The 19645-nt window shown below is 52.3% G+C and overlaps 9 protein-coding genes and 2 non-coding genes across 11 annotated transcripts; 2 read left to right on the plus strand and 9 right to left on the minus strand.

Annotated features, from left to right (window-relative positions):
• Positions 1–675: 675 nt before the first annotated feature.
• COCSADRAFT_t52 lies at positions 676–746 on the minus strand. Its single transcript has one exon. It is a non-coding gene; the product is annotated as a tRNA-Gly (tRNA).
• A 207-nt stretch (positions 747–953) lies between these two features.
• COCSADRAFT_37603 (uncharacterized protein) lies at positions 954–2502 on the minus strand. The gene has a single exon (XM_007702275.1). It carries the CDS (start codon positions 2453–2455, stop codon positions 1196–1198), a length of 1260 nt encoding a protein of 419 aa, XP_007700465.1. The 5' UTR covers positions 2456–2502; the 3' UTR covers positions 954–1195.
• A 219-nt stretch (positions 2503–2721) lies between these two features.
• Positions 2722–5360, plus strand: COCSADRAFT_91438 (uncharacterized protein; the record flags this gene model as incomplete). Its single annotated transcript, XM_007702659.1, has 3 exons — positions 2722–2744; positions 2796–3191; positions 3239–5360. The coding sequence occupies 3 exons, from the start codon at positions 2722–2724 to the stop codon at positions 5358–5360; spliced, it is 2541 nt and encodes an 846-aa protein (XP_007700849.1).
• A 466-nt stretch (positions 5361–5826) lies between these two features.
• On the minus strand, positions 5827–7235 carry COCSADRAFT_172101 (uncharacterized protein; the record flags this gene model as incomplete). The annotated part of the gene is made up of 2 exons (XM_007702660.1): positions 5827–6993; positions 7050–7235. 2 exons carry the CDS (start codon positions 7233–7235, stop codon positions 5827–5829), a joined length of 1353 nt encoding a protein of 450 aa, XP_007700850.1.
• A 992-nt stretch (positions 7236–8227) lies between these two features.
• On the minus strand, positions 8228–8768 carry COCSADRAFT_91315 (uncharacterized protein; the record flags this gene model as incomplete). The annotated part of the gene is made up of 2 exons (XM_007702661.1): positions 8228–8490; positions 8561–8768. The coding sequence occupies 2 exons, from the start codon at positions 8766–8768 to the stop codon at positions 8228–8230; spliced, it is 471 nt and encodes a 156-aa protein (XP_007700851.1).
• Positions 8769–9094: 326 nt separating this feature from the next.
• Positions 9095–10307, minus strand: COCSADRAFT_37607 (uncharacterized protein). Its single transcript, XM_007702276.1, has 2 exons — positions 10206–10307; positions 9095–10160 (listed from the first exon to the last, which is right to left on the minus strand). Exons 1-2 carry the CDS (start codon positions 10265–10267, stop codon positions 9359–9361), a joined length of 864 nt encoding a protein of 287 aa, XP_007700466.1. The 5' UTR covers positions 10268–10307; the 3' UTR covers positions 9095–9358.
• Positions 10308–10758: 451 nt separating this feature from the next.
• COCSADRAFT_332275 (uncharacterized protein) lies at positions 10759–12301 on the plus strand. The gene has a single exon (XM_007702662.1). The coding sequence runs from the start codon at positions 11098–11100 to the stop codon at positions 12172–12174; it is 1077 nt and encodes a 358-aa protein (XP_007700852.1). The 5' UTR covers positions 10759–11097; the 3' UTR covers positions 12175–12301.
• A 127-nt stretch (positions 12302–12428) lies between these two features.
• Positions 12429–14156, minus strand: COCSADRAFT_91413 (uncharacterized protein; the record flags this gene model as incomplete). Its single annotated transcript, XM_007702663.1, has 1 exon — positions 12429–14156. The coding sequence occupies one exon, from the start codon at positions 14154–14156 to the stop codon at positions 12429–12431; it is 1728 nt and encodes a 575-aa protein (XP_007700853.1).
• Positions 14157–15147: 991 nt separating this feature from the next.
• On the minus strand, positions 15148–16505 carry COCSADRAFT_37613 (uncharacterized protein). The gene is made up of 3 exons (XM_007702277.1): positions 16334–16505; positions 15940–16281; positions 15148–15873 (listed from the first exon to the last, which is right to left on the minus strand). Exons 1-3 carry the CDS (start codon positions 16452–16454, stop codon positions 15338–15340), a joined length of 999 nt encoding a protein of 332 aa, XP_007700467.1. The 5' UTR covers positions 16455–16505; the 3' UTR covers positions 15148–15337.
• Positions 16506–17822: 1317 nt separating this feature from the next.
• On the minus strand, positions 17823–18755 carry COCSADRAFT_172107 (uncharacterized protein; the record flags this gene model as incomplete). The annotated part of the gene is made up of 1 exon (XM_007702664.1): positions 17823–18755. The coding sequence occupies one exon, from the start codon at positions 18753–18755 to the stop codon at positions 17823–17825; it is 933 nt and encodes a 310-aa protein (XP_007700854.1).
• A 568-nt stretch (positions 18756–19323) lies between these two features.
• COCSADRAFT_t51 lies at positions 19324–19432 on the minus strand. The gene has a single exon. It is a non-coding gene; the product is annotated as a tRNA-Lys (tRNA).
• Between the last annotated feature and the right edge of the window lie 213 nt (positions 19433–19645).

Genomic DNA, 19645 nt, shown 5'->3' on the forward strand with positions numbered 1-19645 from the left:
GTCCAACAACGTGTTACCAATTGTTGCCATGGTCTGTCACAAGCACACAAAGTCCTGCAGGAATCTGCCGTGCCGTGTCCTCGAGGACAATCAGCGGGTGCGCCTCAACATGCAAGTCGAGGGGATCAGGCGTGCCGGTGCCAAAACATACTCTCGAGTACCAAGCAATTTCCATCGGACCCGGCCACATCCTCAGCTCTGGCCCTCAATCTTGGTTCTCATAAAACGCCTACAACATCTGGGCCAACTATGGCCATGGCGCGATACCCCGCATTCTGCGACTTGTCTGCATCCACGACATCGGCCAGACCGACGTCTGGTGGTTTCGCAGTAGAGACATGGCGCCGCACAAGTGCCAAGATCTGCACAATCAAGGCAGCAGGCGCGAAACCACCATGCAACTTTATCTCGCAATATCCAATGTGATGTGAATGGCGTCTGGGGGTATCAAGGCAGCCATGGCTTCCCTAGCCCTAGCTTCCACGCAACCACAAAAACATGCTCATACTGCATCGTATGCATGTGGGGAAGAATAAACTTTTGACGATGATGACTGCAGGCGCAAAAAATATGCAGGGGTCTAGAAAGCGAGGAAGGACTACGGTAACTTTGTTGTTCCCGCTTCCTTCCCCGGAGCAAAAAAGTCATAACGTTGCAATCGAGAGAAGGATGTTATGCATCCTCCGGGAGTCGAACCCGGGCCAATTGCTTGGAAGGCAATTATCCTACCGTTGGACCAAGAATGCTTGATGAAAGTTTGCAAAATATTGTAAAATATAATAGTCGCTAAAACCACCATAATCATATCAATATAGACTTCATCCTAGTCTTGGCGTACAGGGTCAACTCATTCGTAGTAGTAGCATTGACGAATCAGGCTAGTACAAGCTCCTTCGTCCTCGACCCTCAACTGCATCTGATGTAATGTTTCTTCAAAAACCTATTCAATCTTTGTTTCTATTCATTCCATATCACCTACAGGATGTGGGTATAGGCTACAATCAATAATTGAGTCAAGCTGACATCGTGATACAAATCACTGAACAAAATGCAATATTCATATTTGAGTCTTTATGACAAAATTCGACCAAGCAATTAGCTCCTCCAGAGATACCGAGCTTTCCAACGCCCATGCAATGCGTAAAATTATGCAAATTCGTATTTTCCATAGAATAATAAAATCCCCATAAAGAGCTCACCATCCATACCGATTACCCGCCTCCTTCTTATTCCGGTGACTAGCAGCAAAATGATCCTCGAGTGCATCTTTCTGCGTAGTCGCAACGTTAACCAAACTGCGAAGACTGTTCTTTCCAGTACCGGAAATGGACTTGAGCGGGTTGTGCGATACTGCCTCGCCCTGCTGCCGCAGCCGTTCGTTGTGTGCGTACTCCTCGTCGGTATTGAACTCGACTATCTTTGCGCCTGAGAAGTCCGGTCCGCTGCGGCCCTTTTTGCCGAATAATTGGCGCCGTTCGGCTTCGGAGAGATTGAGCTCTGAGGCAATGTTTGTGAGGCCGTCACCTGTCGGGGCGTTGGCGGACGGTGCTGCATATTGAGTGATGTAATTTGTCGAGTGTCCGTCAAAGGCCGCATCGGACACAGGCGCATCCTCGTCTTGTTCCGCCCCGTACAGCAATGGTTGGTATTCTCCGTCCGACAATGCCTTGGTTACAGGCTCAGCACCACCTGATACGCCGAAAAGGGAAACCTTTGGCTTTTGCGGTTTTGTTTGTACGACGGGTGGTTGTGCTGTCGATACTGCTGTGCTTGTTGGACCGGCTGCCTCAGTTGATGCAAGCGCTGGGCGAGGCGCTACTAGTTTCTTCTTCTTTCCCTTGCCCACAGACATGGGCACGAAACGCGGCGCCGCAGGTTTCGATGCTTGCTGCGGCTCCGGCTCCACCTTTGTGTCTTGCACTGGCAGCGCCGGTTTAGCGTCAGGCTTTGCTTGTGACTTTGGAGGCGGCAGATTCAGCATGGCCCTAAAATCGTCCTTGTTCATTGGCTCCTTTTTGATTGGATTCCCAGTCTCGTCGTACTCTTCGGTATCCGCTCTTGGCTCCCGCTTAAAGGCAGGCTCAGCACCAGTCTTCAAGCTGACACCTGACGCGAGCCCTTTGCCGAGCCCTCTGCTCTCAGCTTTTGCGCCCTCTGCTGCTGCAATGGCATTCAGATTGGGCTTCTTTGGCGCAGGCAGCATCGCATTGAAACCAGCAAACGACGATCCTCCTCCCAGGCGTGGCTTTTTCGCAGGCGGCGCGTCTCCCTGGATGTCATCCTTATCCTGTCGTGACTGCGATGCGCCTGGGAGATTGACTTTGATTCGTCCTGGGTTGGAGCGGTCGACGACTTTCTGAAAGGCGGGCTTCGAGGCGGGCTTCGCGGCGACTTGGGGCGCAGAGGGCGCTTCGCTGTCGGATTCCGAGTCGGAGTAACCAGCGAGGAGGTTCATGGTGTTGGGAGGGTCCTGGCGTGGGGTGAAGGTTAAGAGAGGACTGCGGTCGGAAAGTTTATAGGACGATGAGATCACATCGGCGCGCGTCAACGGGTGCAGCAGCCAAGCCCAACCAGGGTCCAGGTACATGCACATGCACTTCCCCACAGCCTCCACTTCTGCATCTCTCTGCCCATGGGCGTTTTATGATTCCCGTCAGCTGGTCTGAGCATACATAGCTTTCGATTCTGAGATGTTGATACCTTTACCCTGACCCTCCAACCATGTCCCTCCTCCAAAATGAAGAGTAAGCGGCCGTCTTCTTCGCGTCGCATCGCCAACTGACTGACGTATGTAGTTTCGTGCTATACCAGCTTCGTACCGCCTACCTGGGCTCCATCAAGGACGGCGTGGGTGAGCGCCTGATCAATGTCGACTCGAGTGTTCTGAACAACCCAGCATTCCGTGCCGCTGGCTGGGTGCCCAATGCCTCTGACATCAAGCGCACCTACTCTCCACCGATCCCCACCGCCATCACCTCCGAGTACTTTCAAGCCCCGCGTTCGGCTGGCCTGAAGCCGCCCGAGGGTTTCGGAGACGATGAAGAAGAGGGCGGCATGGTCACGGGAGCTGGAAGCAATGACACCGTGGGGCCAACCTTGAATGCGAAGCGCAGACGGCGCAAGGAGCAGCTGGAGGAGGATGACAGTAGCGACCTCAGCGATGAGAGCGATGACGAGGATGACGCGCAAAGGTAGACCAATATTCTGCGTCGCGGCCTGCAAACTGATCAAGCCCCAGACCAGCCAACCTGATCAAGTTCACCAAGATGCCCCTACGCACCCGTTCTGGTTCGTCGCCCATGCGTGGATCAGCACTGCGCAACGAGCTTGCAGAGGCCGGAGAAGGACCTTCACTCATGATTACTTCACCGTCGCGCCCGCCCGAGGAGATTCCACGTAGATCGTCTCTGCCCACAGTCGAGTCGTCCAAAGGAAGGGCAAGGAGAGACACCATCACCAGCAGCGAAATGTCATCAGAAAACGAGTTCGACAACTCGTCCTTCAGGAAGAGACGAGTTAAGCCTCGAAAGGCTGCCAATGCAAACCACTCGCTTTCCCAACGGAAAGATGAGTATCAAGGAGATGCTGCTGGTTCGCGTGGTCGTTTGGAAGCGCTGGACGAAGGCGACGAGTCTGATGATTCTTTGACTTCTGAATTTTCTGGTTCTAACAGTAGCGCCTCCTTCATAGGCGTAGTCGGCGACCCTCTAGACTCTTCTCCCGTAGGCGGCGATCTTCCCACCATGCCTGGCTTGACGCCTTTCCAAAACATGTCTCCCAAGAAGAAAAAGAACGAACCAGTCCAGCCGACACTCCAGGCCCTGCCTCCACCACGACCAATTAGTTTTGTGCTGCCCGTGAGTGCCTTGACGCAAGCAATCCGGGCTAAGGAGCAGAAGCCGTCTGATCCTCTGCAACGTTTCGCCATGTGGAACGCTGCGAGCGAGGCTCAGCAAAACCCATTGTTTATCAAACTATACTGTCCATTTTCTTCAAAGCCATCCAAGCCTATGGAGCTACTGATTAGGAAGTTCAACGACAAAGGAGAGGGACCTACGGTGGCAGAGGCTATTGGATATGCGTTGCATCGCTACCAGGAAGAAAAGCTGGAGCCGCCATTGACAGCCGAACAGTTGAATGTCAACTGCTGGGTCATGCGCATGTACGACGACGGCGAAGTCGACGATGAATTCCCGCCGTTGACGAGGAACAAACCATTGAAAGACTTTGCATCTAACAACGCTCGCGGTATGCGACCTCGTGCGAGGGACAAGCCTTGGGACGAGTTTGCGCTCGTTGCAGCGACACAGCGGGAGTTTGGCGAAAATGAGAAGCTTACGCCCATCTACAGTCAGGAAGCTGCCAGTGCTGTTGTATCGCAAGGCGATGGTGCCGACGGCCAGGATGAGAGCGATGAGAAGAAGCCCGTAAAGCCCATGCCCAGCCGAGCTAAGAGCTTCCGAAATCCAATCACTGGCCCATCCTTTGCACCAACAGCGACCCGTAAAGATACGAGCAACTTGGCAGATGTGCCAAAGGTGGCGCCATCGCATGCTGCTAGTCGTACTGGAGCCCCGAGGATGGTCAACATTCATTTCACCGACGAGAATTTCAACACCAAACACTTTTCATTGCCATGCACAACCGACACATATATCGCTGATCTATTCGACCAAGTATGCCACGATCTCCAGCTCGAGAAGGGCCTCTACATCCTCAAAGTAAGCGGTAGCACCACCGTAGCGCCACCCGACCGCACCGTAGAAGCTCTAGATACACGCATGGATCTAGATCTCGTGCGCCGCCGCTTCGTAGGCGATGGCGTCTTCGGCCTCTCAGGCTCCCCCGGGTCATCATCCCCCAACGCACCCCTCATCATCAGCACGGGAGGCGCCCCCAAGAAGACTAAAAAAGGCGACCGCACCCACGCCGCCGTATCCGGTGCAGGTCTCCTGCACCCCCTCGCCCGAACCGGCGACTCAGGCGCCCTCGCCCTTTCAACAACAAACTACTACCGCCGCTACGCCGTCCTCCGCAAACAACCCATGTCCTTTGCCTCGTCCACCTCGCGCATCATCGCCCTCGACAACGAATACATCCACATTATGCCCGGCGAATCCAAAACCGGAGCCCGTGGCGGTTTCGGTATCGAGGCTCAGGGTAAAACTACAACAGTGCATTTTAGCAGCGTAGTGGGGAGTAAGGTGTCTAAGAAACACCCAAAGATGTTCAGGGTTATTGTGTTCAAGGAGAGGGAGACGAAGCGGTATGACTTTGAGGCACAGAGCGTGGATGAGGCGGTCGAGATTGTGCGTGAGATTAAGAAGGGGGTTGAGCGGTTTCAGGAGGGGATTGTATAGTCCGGTGAGATGGATGTATTTGGGGCTGAAGTTTGTTTGTTTTTGTTTGCTGCTCTTTTTTCTTTTTCTTTTTACAAAGTTGGGTATAGACGGTGGCAAGTCTTTTTGCAAGGGGAGAGGTGTAGTGATGATATTGGGACTGGTTATCTTTTATGGGGGTGTGGTGTTGGGACATTGCTAGCATTTATTTCAAAGTCACGAGATATACCAAGGATTATGTAGACTCCTGTTTTTTCTTCCGTTTCTTGGACATTATACAGGAAAAAAAGCTGGATACAAAGCACGATTTAGGTATTAAAAAAAGATAAGGACTGTTCTCGGACCGAAAGGAAACAGACGTAGAGTTCAGAGTTTATATGGACATCAACCTCAAAAAATATATACACGGAAGAATAGGGTGGTAAATTAGATAACATCGTTCCAACGCTTTCAGAAAAAGAAGTGCGACTAAATCTCACACTTCATTCTACCTCCCAAAGTTAAACTCATCAGCACCATTCTTCCACTTTGCGAAAATCTCAACAGGAAACTGCTCAGCAAGATGCGCGTAACCCACCGGCCCGGGGTGAAGGTAATCACCACTATCATACTGGGGCGCGAGCTGACTGGGAATCTTAGGATCAGCAAGAAACTTGTCGAAATCCACAACGGCATCGAAGACGCCGCTGGTGCGGATAAACTCGTTGATGCGCTGCCTCGTCTTTTCGCGCTCGGGGTTCGAGTAAGGCTGGCCGGTGAAATTGGAAGGGGCGCTGAAGGGTGTGATGGTTGCGCCAAAGACGGGGATGCCGTGGGCATGGATGAGGCTGACCATTTGCTTGTAGGCTTGGATGAGGGAGGTATAGATTTGGTTTTGGACGTCGGGGGTGGGAGGTGCACTGCCAATGTCGTTTACGCCTTCGAAGATCATGGCGTACTTGACGCCTGGGTGGGCGAGGACGTCGCGGTCAACACGGCCAAAAGCATTAGGGCCGAGGCCGTCTGCGAGAATACGGTTTCCGCCTGCGGCAAGGTTGCCGATGGAGATGGACTTTGTGGCTGGGTTCTTCTGGAGGCGGGCGAGGAGGAGGTTTGGCCATCGGTCGTTCTTGTTGGTGGTGGAGCCACGGCCATCCGTGATGCTATCGCCAACGATAAGGAGAGAGCCGACGTTTTGTGGGACCCAGGCTTCGATCGACGAAATAAAATACCAGTGTGCTGCTGACTGCGTCGCTGGGTTGGTAATGGCAAGACTTGGGGCACTGACGGCGTTGCCGAATTGCCACCAGCTGGTTGTTCGGGATCCTGGATGGCTGGTGATGCTGTTTGTCCTCTGGCCAGCTGCGAGATACATGGTCACGGTGATGACTTGTTGTGCCTTGATTTGGAAATTGATAGGATCCGATACGGCAAGTGCGCCGTTGGGGACACTGATTCCATCTTCACCACCAAAGGTGACCTTTTGAAGCGTCTGAGGCTGGATGTCGTAGATACCAGCGGTCTGGTTTGCGGGAAGTGCAACGGTAACAGCAGTGATGGGGAGGTTGGAGCCACCGAAGACGTTTGTGAATTTCAGGCGGATCTGATTGGCGTCGGTGGTCACGTAGAGCGTCTGACGAACGGTACTGTTGACGAAGACGGCGCCAGTTTGGTTCTGTGCGGGCTGGGTTAGGATGGTATTCACAACCACAGGTGACAAGGTGTACATACAAACGGTGCTGGTGGTAGATTTGCTGGCTCAGTGAGCTGGGGCATTGTTGCAAATGCATCGACCCAATGGCCGCCGGAAGGATTGGGGCGGATGCTGGGCTTGTTGGTTTGTCTACTATCGATTACATTGCAGTGAACGGATACTGCAGCGCCCGCAAGGAGCACTGCCAGCCTTGAGAAGATCATCTTGACTTGATCACTCTGTAATCGACAACAGTAAAGAACGACGACTGTACAAGCAGGTCTAGGAGCCAGGACACGAGCATATTTAATACTTGACGGGAACACCTAAATTACGGGTGTCTGGGGGAACCCAGGGAGCTAGACAGGAACATTAGAGCCCATTGAGGATAGCGCACGAATCGATCTACAGCCTGTTCCTGAATAGGCATACATGCGAGCGTCACACTGTGGGGTTTGGTGGAGAGAGCGGATAAATTGGAGAGGCCGAAGAAAGTTGGTTGGTGGGCAGGAGGCTCTTTACCCATCGGTTGCAAACCGCGTAAACTAGATACACGGTCATGGCTTGCAGGGTCTTTAAGACTCGGATATAATTATTCCGTCAGTACAAGTAGGTGAGAAGGAGGCTGAAACAAGGAAAATCGTGTATCCGTATTCATTGGTATCGTATCAATCAAGGTAAACAGAACAAGACAACGCCGTCCATGCAATGCAATTGAAGAAACTGTTCCATCGGTCTGTAAAAGGGCCGCCCGTTGCCGTAGAACCTTGCCTTGTGCGTGGGACCGGCAAAAAATCGCATTTGGTCAAAGGGCCGCCCGTAAGCAAGTAACGTGGCGCATGAATCGAGGGACAAAATGTGGGGCTTGGCGTCCCTCACATTGACGATGTTCTATTGCAACGCGCAAATGAGCCTCATCTGGTGGAAATTGTAGGGGTTGGCGTGAACCAAGGGCAGAATGGCAAATCTACATGTTTGCATCTAACGACCTCGTGGGGAGTGGAGAACCACTAGGCCGAATTGAGATGCAAGTAGGTGGTGGCGCGCATCCATGGTAGTCGAATGGCAAACAGGGAAGCCGAAAGGACCCGCAAGGCAAACGGGGGGCTAGCAGCTACTTTCTAGGCGACGGCACACATGACGTCGACGGGTGAGGCTGCAGCGAACGGCACGCTTGTGCGCAGAAGGTAGTACGGCATCAACACGTCTGTTCGGCTCAAAAGTCGTCGTCGCTGTCGGCCTTTTTCTTTTTCCGGCTCGACGTCTTCTTCTTCTTGCCGTCGACTTCCATATTGTCAGCCTCGCTCTTGTCGGGCGCATCAGCGACTTTTGAGACAATCTCGTTAAGGAAGTCGAAGCGGTCTGTCTTGGTAATTGCCTGCTTGAGGTGGATGGAGCCGACACGCTTCGAGTTGCGCGACTTTGCCTCGGCGGCAGCCTTTGTGACGAGAGAGATCATAAAGAGCTCGAGGGCTTTTGCTGGGGGCGTGTTAGCAAACACCGGCGCAGGCAAGCATGGAGTGGGGGAGGGGAGAGGGGGGACACGTACAAACAACAACGGGCGTGACCTGGGCGACCTTTCCGACGTCGTCATCGGCCTGCATGATGCGCTTTATGCGCGCGACAGGAAAGTGGTTCTTAATGGTGATGTGGTCGGTGTTGGGCAGGTCTGGGACTGCAGACATCTGTGGGAGCGACGCGTCGGGGATGTAGTCTGCATCGTGCATGGCGTCCCCGCTGGAGAGATGGCGAGGCATGGGGCTCTGCAGCATGGGGTGGGGGATGTGCTGGGGCGGTGCCGGGTACTGGTGGTGGTGTTGCTGGTGGTGGTAGTGGTGCTGTTGGTGGGCGTGGAAGGAAGATAAATCTGGCGACTGTGGTGGAGCCCAGGGCATAACGACAGGGGGCGGGCGCGAACTATACGGGCGGTGAAATGCTTTTCTGCCACTTTGCCAGTCGTCACTTCCGCGCGAGGGCGGGGCATCCACCGCGCTTTATCTGCTCAAGGCACCTTTCCGCCAAGACAATGTGGTACGTGCTTCTAGCTCCCCTGCGCCCGCACCATCCATCCATCTACGACACCCTCCCCTCCTCTTCTCTTTCCTCCCCCAGTGGATGACGATAACGAGCACGCCAGAGACCATGGCCGCGATTCCGCACACACAGTAGGCGTCGCGGTGCCTGCCTTTACCCGCAACGACGAAACCCGCCCAGGGCATACCCCACGGCTGCGGTTGATCGGCGCGCACAAGCAGGCGTCGCTGAGGCTGTAATTACTTGATCTAATCTGACACTATACAAGATACGTACAATACACACTACTACACAGTACATGCCCGCGCCCCCCTCAGCCATCCTTGGTGATGCTGTCGTCCTCCTTGCGCCCTTCTCTGTGAGACCCCTCGCGCAACCACGTCGTCGCGAGGCTGTTCTTCGGATCATCTTCAGGGTACCCGCGTTGCCGCCGGACATCGACCACCGCCTGCCGTACGCGCCTTGTGCACTCTTTGCGTATCTCCACGGCTTCTTTCGAGTACTTGAGCGGATCGTTGAGTACCCCGACCGCCAGCCGCTCGCCCTTGGCTTGCTCCTTCGCCTGAAGCTGCTTCCACCGCCTGCGCAAGTCACCAAACACCTCTTCGGTATCGAGCTTTTCTCCAAACGTCACCCGCACGTTCTGAAATGGTCGCGGGATGAATCGCGGAAACGTGCGTGTCTCGTGCATGATGTTGTCGAAGCCCTCCACGAAAATGGGCACAACGTCTGGCATTGGCTCGCTCTCCAATATCAGCCGCGACACACCCCACTTGAAGTAGCGCATGATTCTCTGCTCGCTCTGGTGGATCATGCCCTCGGGGAAAATGTGAACCCACGCATGTCGCCGGTTTCTGTACGCCGAGGGCGCGGGAAACGTGTCGTGGCCATTGGTAGAGAAGGTAAGGTGCCCGCCGCTAAAGGGATCAATGAGGTCTGGGCTCTTGAGTGATGTCGCAGGCTTCTCCGGAGGGTCTTGTTCGTGCAGAAAAGGTCCGCACGACAACAGGCGGATCGCTTGCGTTATGGTGGGCTGGAACAGGCCGCCGTACTGCGAATGCGCAGAGCGGTGCGTGGGGAGAACTTGGCCGAAAGTGAAAAAAGTTGACAACCCTCTGTCCCTCGTTAGCTATGCGACGGGCCATGCGCGGCAAACGTACTTGTTCGTGAAGCACAAATCATAACTCCCAAGTCCCCAACGCAGATTATCCGGGTTGAACATGTAGCTGAGGGGAAGAATGCCCCATAGGATCGGATCGTCCATTCTGTTCCAACTGCATGAGCACAGTGCTATGTCTTGCAAGATCAATGCCGTGGCAAACGTACGTACACGGAGATGTGGTTCGAAACTGTGAGGGCAATTAGCATAAACACATGGTCGCGCAATTGGCTTCCTCGAATTCATACCAGTAATCAGTCCTCTCTCCCTCTTTGCAGGATCCTCTCTCTGATCGAGCAGCTGCAGAAACTCGTTCATGCCGTGAGTCTCAACCTTGCTCAACCCAGCGAGAAACCCTTTGCACAAAAGCCCCACGGCGCCCATTGTGATCATGGAAGCAGCGCGCCATGACCCACTGGGCGCCTCTGGCTGGTCCTCTGGTCGCATTGCGAGTGTTGTAGGTCAAGGAACATGTGCAGATTTCGCGTCCAGCGGGTGAGCAACAACCTTGCACCCAACGTCACTGGCCGCCTGCCCGCCAGCCCGCCAGGAACCAGGCAATTTTGGCGACAGGGATTTCGGCAAGGCGACCGGCACGTGCAGCCACTGGCTGGCTCTTCGTTCCCCGACGCTTCTCAGCTCTCCTACACTACCCGATCCATGTCAGCATTTCGATATCTCAACATCTCATCGTCGTCTTGCTGCTTCATCCGTATTGATATCACTTGACTAAGTATAGTACACACAGTATCTGGTAGGCTCAAACTTGGCACCAGCGCACGTGACCAATTGCAAGCGCGTCGCAAACTAGTACTACATGGGTGCGAGACGCGCTTTGCCATTATCAACTATTTACCTCTACTCCTAACCAACTCGCCTCACATCGCCTCAACATGCCACCGCCAAAGACTGTGTTCACATCGTACGAGCGAAACTCGCTCAAGGATAGATGGGGTTCACAATCAACGCGCCTTACACGTGATTCATTCCTGCCATTCGGCTCCTGCCAGCTCTGTCTTCTTCCGTCAGTAGATCCAGTATGCTGTTCGCAAGGCGACCTTTTTTGTCGGGAATGTGCCTTGACGAATCTCTTGGCGCAAAAGAACGAGATGAAGCGGCTAGAAAAGCTTAATGAGCGGCAAAAACTTGAGGAAGAGGAGAACGAGTTGCGCGAGGAAGAGGAGGCGAGGCTGCGAGCGGTAGAAGAATTTGAGCTAGTCCAGCAGGGACTTTCTTTCAAGGCGGGATCATCAGCAAAGATGGTGGGAAGAGAAGGAGGCAAGATCATGGTGGAAGAAGAGCAGGATCCCAAAGCAGCTAGTCAGGGCAGAGGCACAAAGCGAAAGTTTGAGATTGACGAGGAGGAGCTGAAGCGCATTGCAAACGAGGAACAGCGAAAAGCAAAGCGCAACCTGGATGAAGAACGCAAAGCTGCAAAAGGCTATCTCCCGAGTTTCTGGGTACCAGGCGAGACACCCGATCAGCACCACAAGACTGCTGAGAAGGCGAAGAACACACCCATATGCCCATCCAGTTCCCCCGACCAGCCTCATAGTCTATCCCTCAAGGGACTTACGAGTGTCCATTTCCATGAGGAAAAGTCGACGGAGACCGGCAAACCTGTGCGCACGTGTCCGAGCTGCCAAAAGGCGTTGTCAAATAATACAAAAGCTATGCTCGCTATCCCCTGCGGTCATGTTCTCTGCAAGCCTTGCGTCGACAAGTTTCTCAGGCCAGAACATCGTCATCACCGCGATGCGCATGACGACTCCCCAGAACCAGATTCGATACATTGCTACGTCTGCGATGCCGATCTCAGCGCCGCACCGGATGCCAAAGAGGGAAAGAAGAGGAAAAAGAAGGAGCAGGCGCCTAAGCCGGGATTGGTCGAGATTCAGAGTGAAGGCACAGGATTTGCGAGTGGCGGCAAAGCCATGGTTAAGAGGGAGGGTGTTGCTTTTCAGGTCTAGGGAGAGGAAGAAGTTCAAAGAGCTAGTCATTGGTAATGAATATAATCACGTCCTAGGTGGATTTAACGCTCATCGAATTACCACCCAATAGAGTAGAATAAGACTCTAGATTTCGACTTCCCCGAGTCAACCCTCATGCCATGAACCATGTGGTCAATAGAGATGGACAAATATGATGAATTTACAAGAAACATTTTATTTACGGTACGTCTCGAGATAACTTCCTGCTACACATACAACCTCATGTAACGCAATCAGTCAAACACGCTCCCACGGCTCCACTTACTCGCCCTCCTCACCCTTTTGCCAAACACATAAAACACAAAAGGCACAGGAATAAGAAGCGCCGCAAACCCTCCCGTGATAGAACTAGCCGGCCCAACACCAAGATTGTGGTACAACGGCGTAACAACTAGCGGGAACGCGCCCGCAAACACGCTACGCAGAAACGTGTTTGCTGCCACTGCGCTCGCTGCGTACAGCGTGAACGTATCGACGAGGTAGTTGAGTGCAGCCTGGAAGATGGTAAAGAAACCTGTGCCCATTAGCACGAGGCCAATGACCGGTGCGATCCAGTGGAACTTTGGGTCCGCAGTCCATCCCATAATGAATTGGCCTACGGAAAATAGGACGGAACCGAGCATCATGGGCGGCAAGCGGGCTTCAGGAACAGCCCGATTACCAGCAGCATAGTATACTTTGTTGTAAAGAATCTGGTTGTAAGCGTTGATACTGCATCCGATGATTGCGCCAACCAAGATGCCTAGGAAAGGCAATGTAGCACTGACTGCAGGCCAGCCCCTTATTTCGCCAAAGATGATCGGGATGCCGCCTAGCTGCATGTACAGGATTCCGTAGCAGAAGCTCGCATACAGCGCGACGAGGAAGCAAATCGGCGTGGTGAGCAGCTGTATCGGGCGAAGCAAGAACTTCTTCGAAAGCTCCTTGATACTAACATCCCATTCCTCGAACTTGGTATGTAACGCCCAGTTCCCCGTCTCATGTCGGAGCCGCCGCGCCTTGTACACAAGTAGCTTGGGCGGATAGCATTCATCGATAAAAACAACATCGATAACCAGCGTCGCCGCCTGAAGAATCCCCGTAAAATACTCCGTCCACCGCCACCCCAGCGACGGATCCGCAACAAACGCCGCAGAAACAATAGGGCCCAGACACGGGCCCCCAACGACGGCCATTGCATACCCTGCCATCGCCATGGCCCGCCACGCCGGACTATACAGGTCCCCCAGCACACCCCCCGTATTCGTCACGGGCGCACTGGCAAAAAACGCCCCAAAAAACCGTGTAATCATCAGCGTCTGGAAATCTTTTGCCGCCGCGCTGCCAAAGCTGAAGCACATGGCTACAAACATTGGTGTGAGCACTGCAACCCGTCGTCCATACACTTCGGACAACGGCGCCCAGAGTAAAGGGCCGAGTCCGAATCCAAACAGGAAAATCGTAGTACCCAGCACGGCCACTTGGTTGCCTACGTGGAATTCTGCGGCTATCTGTCTGGTGCCTGCGGAGTAGGCCGAGGAAGCCCAAGTTGCGCTCATGGTGGTGAGACCGTACATGAGTGTCGTCAGGACTTTCTTTTTCGTAGGCCAATTGACGGGTCGATATGGGTCGTCTTCGCCGTCGAAGTCGACGAGGACATCTGCGGTTGTAGGCTGGTGTGCTAACGGGTGCGTAAATGGTGCGACGTTTGGGCGGGTCCGGATTCGTGAGAGGACGGTGTCTCGACGGGATATTGTGCGGTTTAGGGATTGGTTTAGGCCAGTGGTCATTGCTGGTCCGGTTCGTAGTTGGCTGTGTCGAGTACGTGAGCGGGAAATGCTTTCTGCTAGTTCCCTTCGCGTGGGTCGGTGGCCATCGTTGTGGGGGTCGTAGATATCCGATTCGTTGTCGGTTGATATGGTTGACATTGTTGATGCGCTTCGTCGTCTTGGTCTGGATTTTCTTCCACTTTCGAGATCCATGCTTGCGCTGGATAGTGATGACGCAGTTTCATCTCGAGATTTTTCTCTTTCAGGATCCATGATATCAATCGTGTTATGCTACGGCGTATCGCTGAAGATAGGAATTATATGCCTCTGGTTATTCTCAATTGGTCTTGTTATAAGCAGCGATGGGTGAATAATCGAGCACCTAGCCCATAATTTATCATCAATGACCGAGATTATCGCAATCAACGAACATAGACATCTCGGGTAAGTGTGACGTCAATTCCGCTTGCTAATCCGCCGGTCTAGCCTGAGCTGGCATAGTATCTTCATGACTATTCGCGTCGTTGTTGTTATTTCCGTAAGACTCGGAAAATCCCCAGGATATGCAACGCGTAGCAGTGTTCGTACGAATGTGAAGATGAGTAATGATGTTGATATAGACGCAAAAGGGGATTTCCATGCAGCGGAAAAGCAGTCTTGCGGAAAGGCAATCCTTACGGAAAAGTAGTCGGTATAGAGCAAATATTGACGACAATCATACTTCGAATGCTGCACACTTCACTCCAAAGCACTACCCTGGTCAAGATAAGATATGTATATTGAAGATAGCAGATCCAAACACCCCTCAGCAGAAAAAGTAATACAAGTCCGTGCTGGCAGTGTTCGCGCCACAATACCAAAATGACGTAACCTCGATAGTTCCCAACATCTTTGCAGCTGTGCACCTCGACCAAAACACAATATTCTCAAACAATATTCTGTGTAAATGACTCCTCAATCTTCAGAGAAGTGATCCCTACATTCGCATCTTGACACTCCAACTCGTGCTCGATTTTTCGAAGCTATTAATCGGCGCGATGATAGGACTAAGCAAGACATCTACCACGATTTCAACATCCCAAAAGCCACCGCCTTTCGACTCCTCCAGCAGCGCAATCAATACTTAAAACTGGCTGACCGCCGCTCAAAACTTCGCTAATACAAAAAAGAACACGGGGGCATTGGCTCTGGCCGGCTGCGAAAGGTTTCAGATAAGACTTCACAGCAAAAGCGCAATGCTTCACAGACCACTCGAACGAAAAAGTTACCACAAGTAGAACACCAGGTAGCTCATTCCGGTAGTACTATTGATGTACAAAAAGTACTGCTCTACACCCCAACTACTGCTCACAAACCCCCATCCTCCCCCATCCCCCTCCCCATGCCCGTGCCACCTACCAAGCCCCCGGTGAACTCGCTACAATCTGCGCCGCAACCTCGCAATCCTCACCCTGCGGCACCACAGCCCCATACCCAACATTCTGCGCACAAGCCGTAAACCCATACACACCCCTGTAAAACCCACTCCCATCTGGACTCGCCCTCTGCAGCACCGCCGTCAACGGATCCACACTCGCCGACGGCCCCAACGTCACATTACCCGTTCTAAACGTCGGCACCGCTGTAGCATTCGTAAAGTAAAAGGTACTCCTCTGGCACTTTGGGTTGAGCAAGCTCGCCACGTTAGCCAGGATCCACGGTTGATTGATGATGCGTTTCCACTGGGCAAGTGTGTACCGCGGCGATGCTTGGTTGGGCTCGTTTACGAATTTTAGGTCAATGGCTTCGGAGTAGATGCCGGGTCCACTGGCCGGGTTGGGGGCTTGGGCCCATTTGGAGTTTATGCCAAGGGAGCCGTCCGAGTAGGATTGGAAGGGGGAGGAGAAGGGGATGAAGGCGCCGATGCGGAAGAGGATGCCTGCTATGGTTGCTTTTGAGGTGGTAGTTAGCGGGGGGGGGGGAGAAGGAGAGGAGAAATGGGAATGGGAAAGCATACCGACTACAGAGGGAATGATGCCGGCGACGTAGGCTTGGGTTACTTCGTCGACGCCTGCGATGTAGTTTACGAGGGGCACGCTTAGGGGTGTTTGGGAAGAGCCGATTCCGACATAGGGAATTAGGGAACCGGCGAACATTAGGCCGGTGGCGATTTGGAAGTTGTCTTGTCGGATGTCATTGGTCATGCCGGCTGAAGCTACGACTGGGTGCATTCCAGCAGGGAAGTTGAGGGATGCTGGGACAGGTAAGAGGTTCAAGCCGCCGAGGTTGAAGAGGGCTGGGAAGGCTTGTTGGAGGGCTTTTTTGACTTCTTCTTTGGGGACGGGGACGAGGAACCAGTCTGGGGGTGTGTTAGATTGACTGTTCTTGAGTGGGACATGGAGAGTGCGTACTGTTGGTGAACGACTGCGTCCGATCCTGTGGATTGTAAATAGCGACTTCATTCGGACATATGGCGCTTTGTCCCGCAACGAGAGTCGCAGCCGCGAGCAAGATCTGAAGGAATCGTGCCATTGTCTCTACTTGGTCTCGTTTTGATCTGAGATACCAACTGTAAAATGCGCGTCGGACTCCTCCCTTAATATACTCTAAGCTACACCATAGCGCCCGCCTTGCCCATCCCCATCTCCATCTCAGTCCAGCCGTTAGCACATCATCATGTGCAAGTCCGTGATTCATCACCGACCGACAATCTTCGCCCACATTAGTCCAAAATAGTCCATCGATCGCGTCTGGCGCGGGCCCTCCCGAGCTTCTCCGTAGAACGATCTACATCACCACTATCGATTGTGGCGCTCACACATGGCCAGCCCCCCTTTACTTTGAACTCGCAGCCCACCATCGGTCCCACGACTATCGAATAGTAGCACCTTTTCTCGCTGATTCAGGTACAAAATCCGATCGTTGCTACAGCGGGCGTTTTTTTACTTTGACCTCCACCGTCATCGCTTGTACGACTATAGCTGAGGTCCTACCCCGTGATTCACTTACTCATTTACTTTCTCAACGCCACACGTCGAACTGGGCTGTATTGTCTTGGCATTTGGGCGTCCCCCGCATGATTGTCCAACCATTGCCATTGGCGCATCGCTGTTGCGCCACGGATCTCACAGCCATCTTTGTACTTCGCGTGCCGTGCGCCATCTGTGGGACGGGGAAGGCGTCTGAATCTTAGATTAGACTAAACCTAAGTTGCACGATGAACTATTACGAACGGTGAATGTAAGAAAGTGGCTTGTTGCATCACAAGGCACGTTTTGCTTCTTTCCATGTGTTCGAACTACTTTACGAGGTTGCGAGCACGGCTTGTTTTATTCGTGCAACGGGATCCTGAGAGGCTGTTTGTGGAGTCAGGCGTCCAGAGTTTCGAGGTCACGTTGTGGTTGTGAACTTTTGTTTATTTATTTTGGTTGGCTAATAATAGGTTAGGGTCGCTGGTGTTCGCGTATGGGGGAAAAGAAAGTATGGGGCTTGGGAGAGCTGCGTTGGGTAACTGGTGAGGCTGGTGCCTCTAGTGTAAGGTGTTTGGGACAAGGGGGGTGAGATAATGTAATGAGAGTATTACGCTGCGTTGGAAGTATGGAGCATATGATTTTTTCGTGGGGGTTGTTGGTGTGGAGCATGTGTTGTCTAGTTGGTTGAAGCGGATTGCTTATGATTGAAAATTGTGCTGAATTAAAGTATAGTTTTACTATGATATTTTAATAGTCGCTCATGTTCATGTAGCATCACAAGGAGTTATATCATTCTCACATCATTGATAGTGTGATCAACACTCCTCATCTAAAATCTATCATGTCAATTTCACGCTTACCAGATCCAATCAGCTTGAAGTTCCGAATAGTGATAGTCATTTTACTCTGTGCTCACAAGAGATACCTGTCATACGCTTTCAGTCAAATCTCCCTGAACTGATTTCTCTACTACCCCATGCTCCTCACGCATATGCTTCTCCAGCTCCTCTTTAGTCCAAACAGCACACTGCAGAATACGCATGCTGCTATTTGAGTTACTTCTAAACCGAGCAATATACCTCTTTTGTTCAGCCATGCAGGTTTGGCACTGCATACCATATTCGGCGTCCAAGCTCCTCTTGCTCATCCAAGGTGCAACAACAGCTGAGACACTCTTCATCATCACCATTTTTTCCTCAGTTACTACTCGCAACGATTCAGGTAGATACTTTTTCAGGCCGGGGACAACGTAATTCATGTCAACGTATGAATCTCTAGAGTTGATGTCAATTTTGTTGAAATGGTCGACCTTGCCGGCTATCCGGGCATTCATGTGGAAGCCAGGCACGGGCGAAAACCGCGGGGCATTATTGGGGATACGAAAGATCATGGAGTTATACTCAAACAGGCCGCAGGTGATGATGTAGTCCCCGCCTGAACTAGGTATAGTCACACATGGTGCCAAGCTACCCTCACAGTATTTCTCCTGGCTCAGACAAATACGGCGGCAGGTAAAGAGACAGATGTAATGAGCCAGTATACCGCAATCTTCACAGTGGCGTTGGCACAGCGCGGCGAAGAGATCAGAAATAGTGAATCTATGATGTGTTTTGATGGCGATAGCCATACGCAGGGCCATGGGTGCATGTATCATGATTTTCTTATACTCCAGCAGAGAGTTGACGAGGCTCATAGCTGGCTTACTTACACGACGGAATACAAGAAGCGACTTAACGTCAAGGTGGGATACAATACGTTGCTGTAGCTCGATGGGGAATGTGTACAAGATGCCTAGGGTTGCGGTGGGCGAGTATGTGCAGTCATGTTTTCCATGGTCAAGTTGCACGCGACACGATAGCATCGCCTCGCGGGTGGTGATGCAAAGAACTGCCTCGGGCGTGACTGCTCTGTGAAAGAGATTGTAGGACATATTGTTGTTACGAGTTATTGGGGAGAATGTGGAGTTTAGTTCAAGCTTGAGTTGGGATGGAGGAGGGATGGAGAAATAGGCAAGTTTTTGAGTATTTTTAGGCAAGAGAAATGTGTCTGTGCTGCATGAAATGCTTGGTTTGGTATAATGAAGATGTTAAATCGTGGGTGGGTGGTTGCCTTTGGAATGCGTCCAGCGAAAGACTTATTGGCGATTGATACACAGTAGGTCTGATAGGAGAGGATGCATCCGTAATTCCTGTTATTGATTTTGTACTCACTGCTTCTGATGCGCTTTTCACAACAGGGGATTCGTTCTGTTGACATGTGCACCAGTCTGCCATTACAATGCACAGGGCGCATTTTTTTCCTTGAGCGAACTCGAACATGCAAAAAGAAGGGTAGCGACATGTTGTTGGTTCATGGAATTATGGTTATAAGTGCCAAAAAGAAACTACGAGTACGACGGATGACAAGATAGCAAAAAAAAATAACGTACAAGCCCGACGTGGGGGTCGAACCCACAACCTTGAGATGTACTGAGTAATCGTGTCTGTTAGACCGTGAAAGACTAAGAGTCTCACGCTCTACCGATTGAGCTAGCCGGGCTATTGCTGTTTTCGATGGAAAAAATCCGCGATAGACTGAATATCTAGCAACGCTTTGTGAGAAGGCGTATGTACAGCCAAAAGAAACGAATGTGTGTTGTCAAGAGTAAGTATGCAGGGTACGGTGGGGTGGAGGAAAATTCTGGCCACGGGACGTGAAGATTGGCGCTAGCGGATGGCGAACCATGGGAGGGTTCGGCAGATTGTCATTGCA

The sequence above is a fragment of the Bipolaris sorokiniana genome, assembly GCF_000338995.1.
Source record: "Bipolaris sorokiniana ND90Pr unplaced genomic scaffold COCSAscaffold_8, whole genome shotgun sequence".
NCBI lineage: Eukaryota > Fungi > Ascomycota > Dothideomycetes > Pleosporales > Pleosporaceae > Bipolaris > Bipolaris sorokiniana.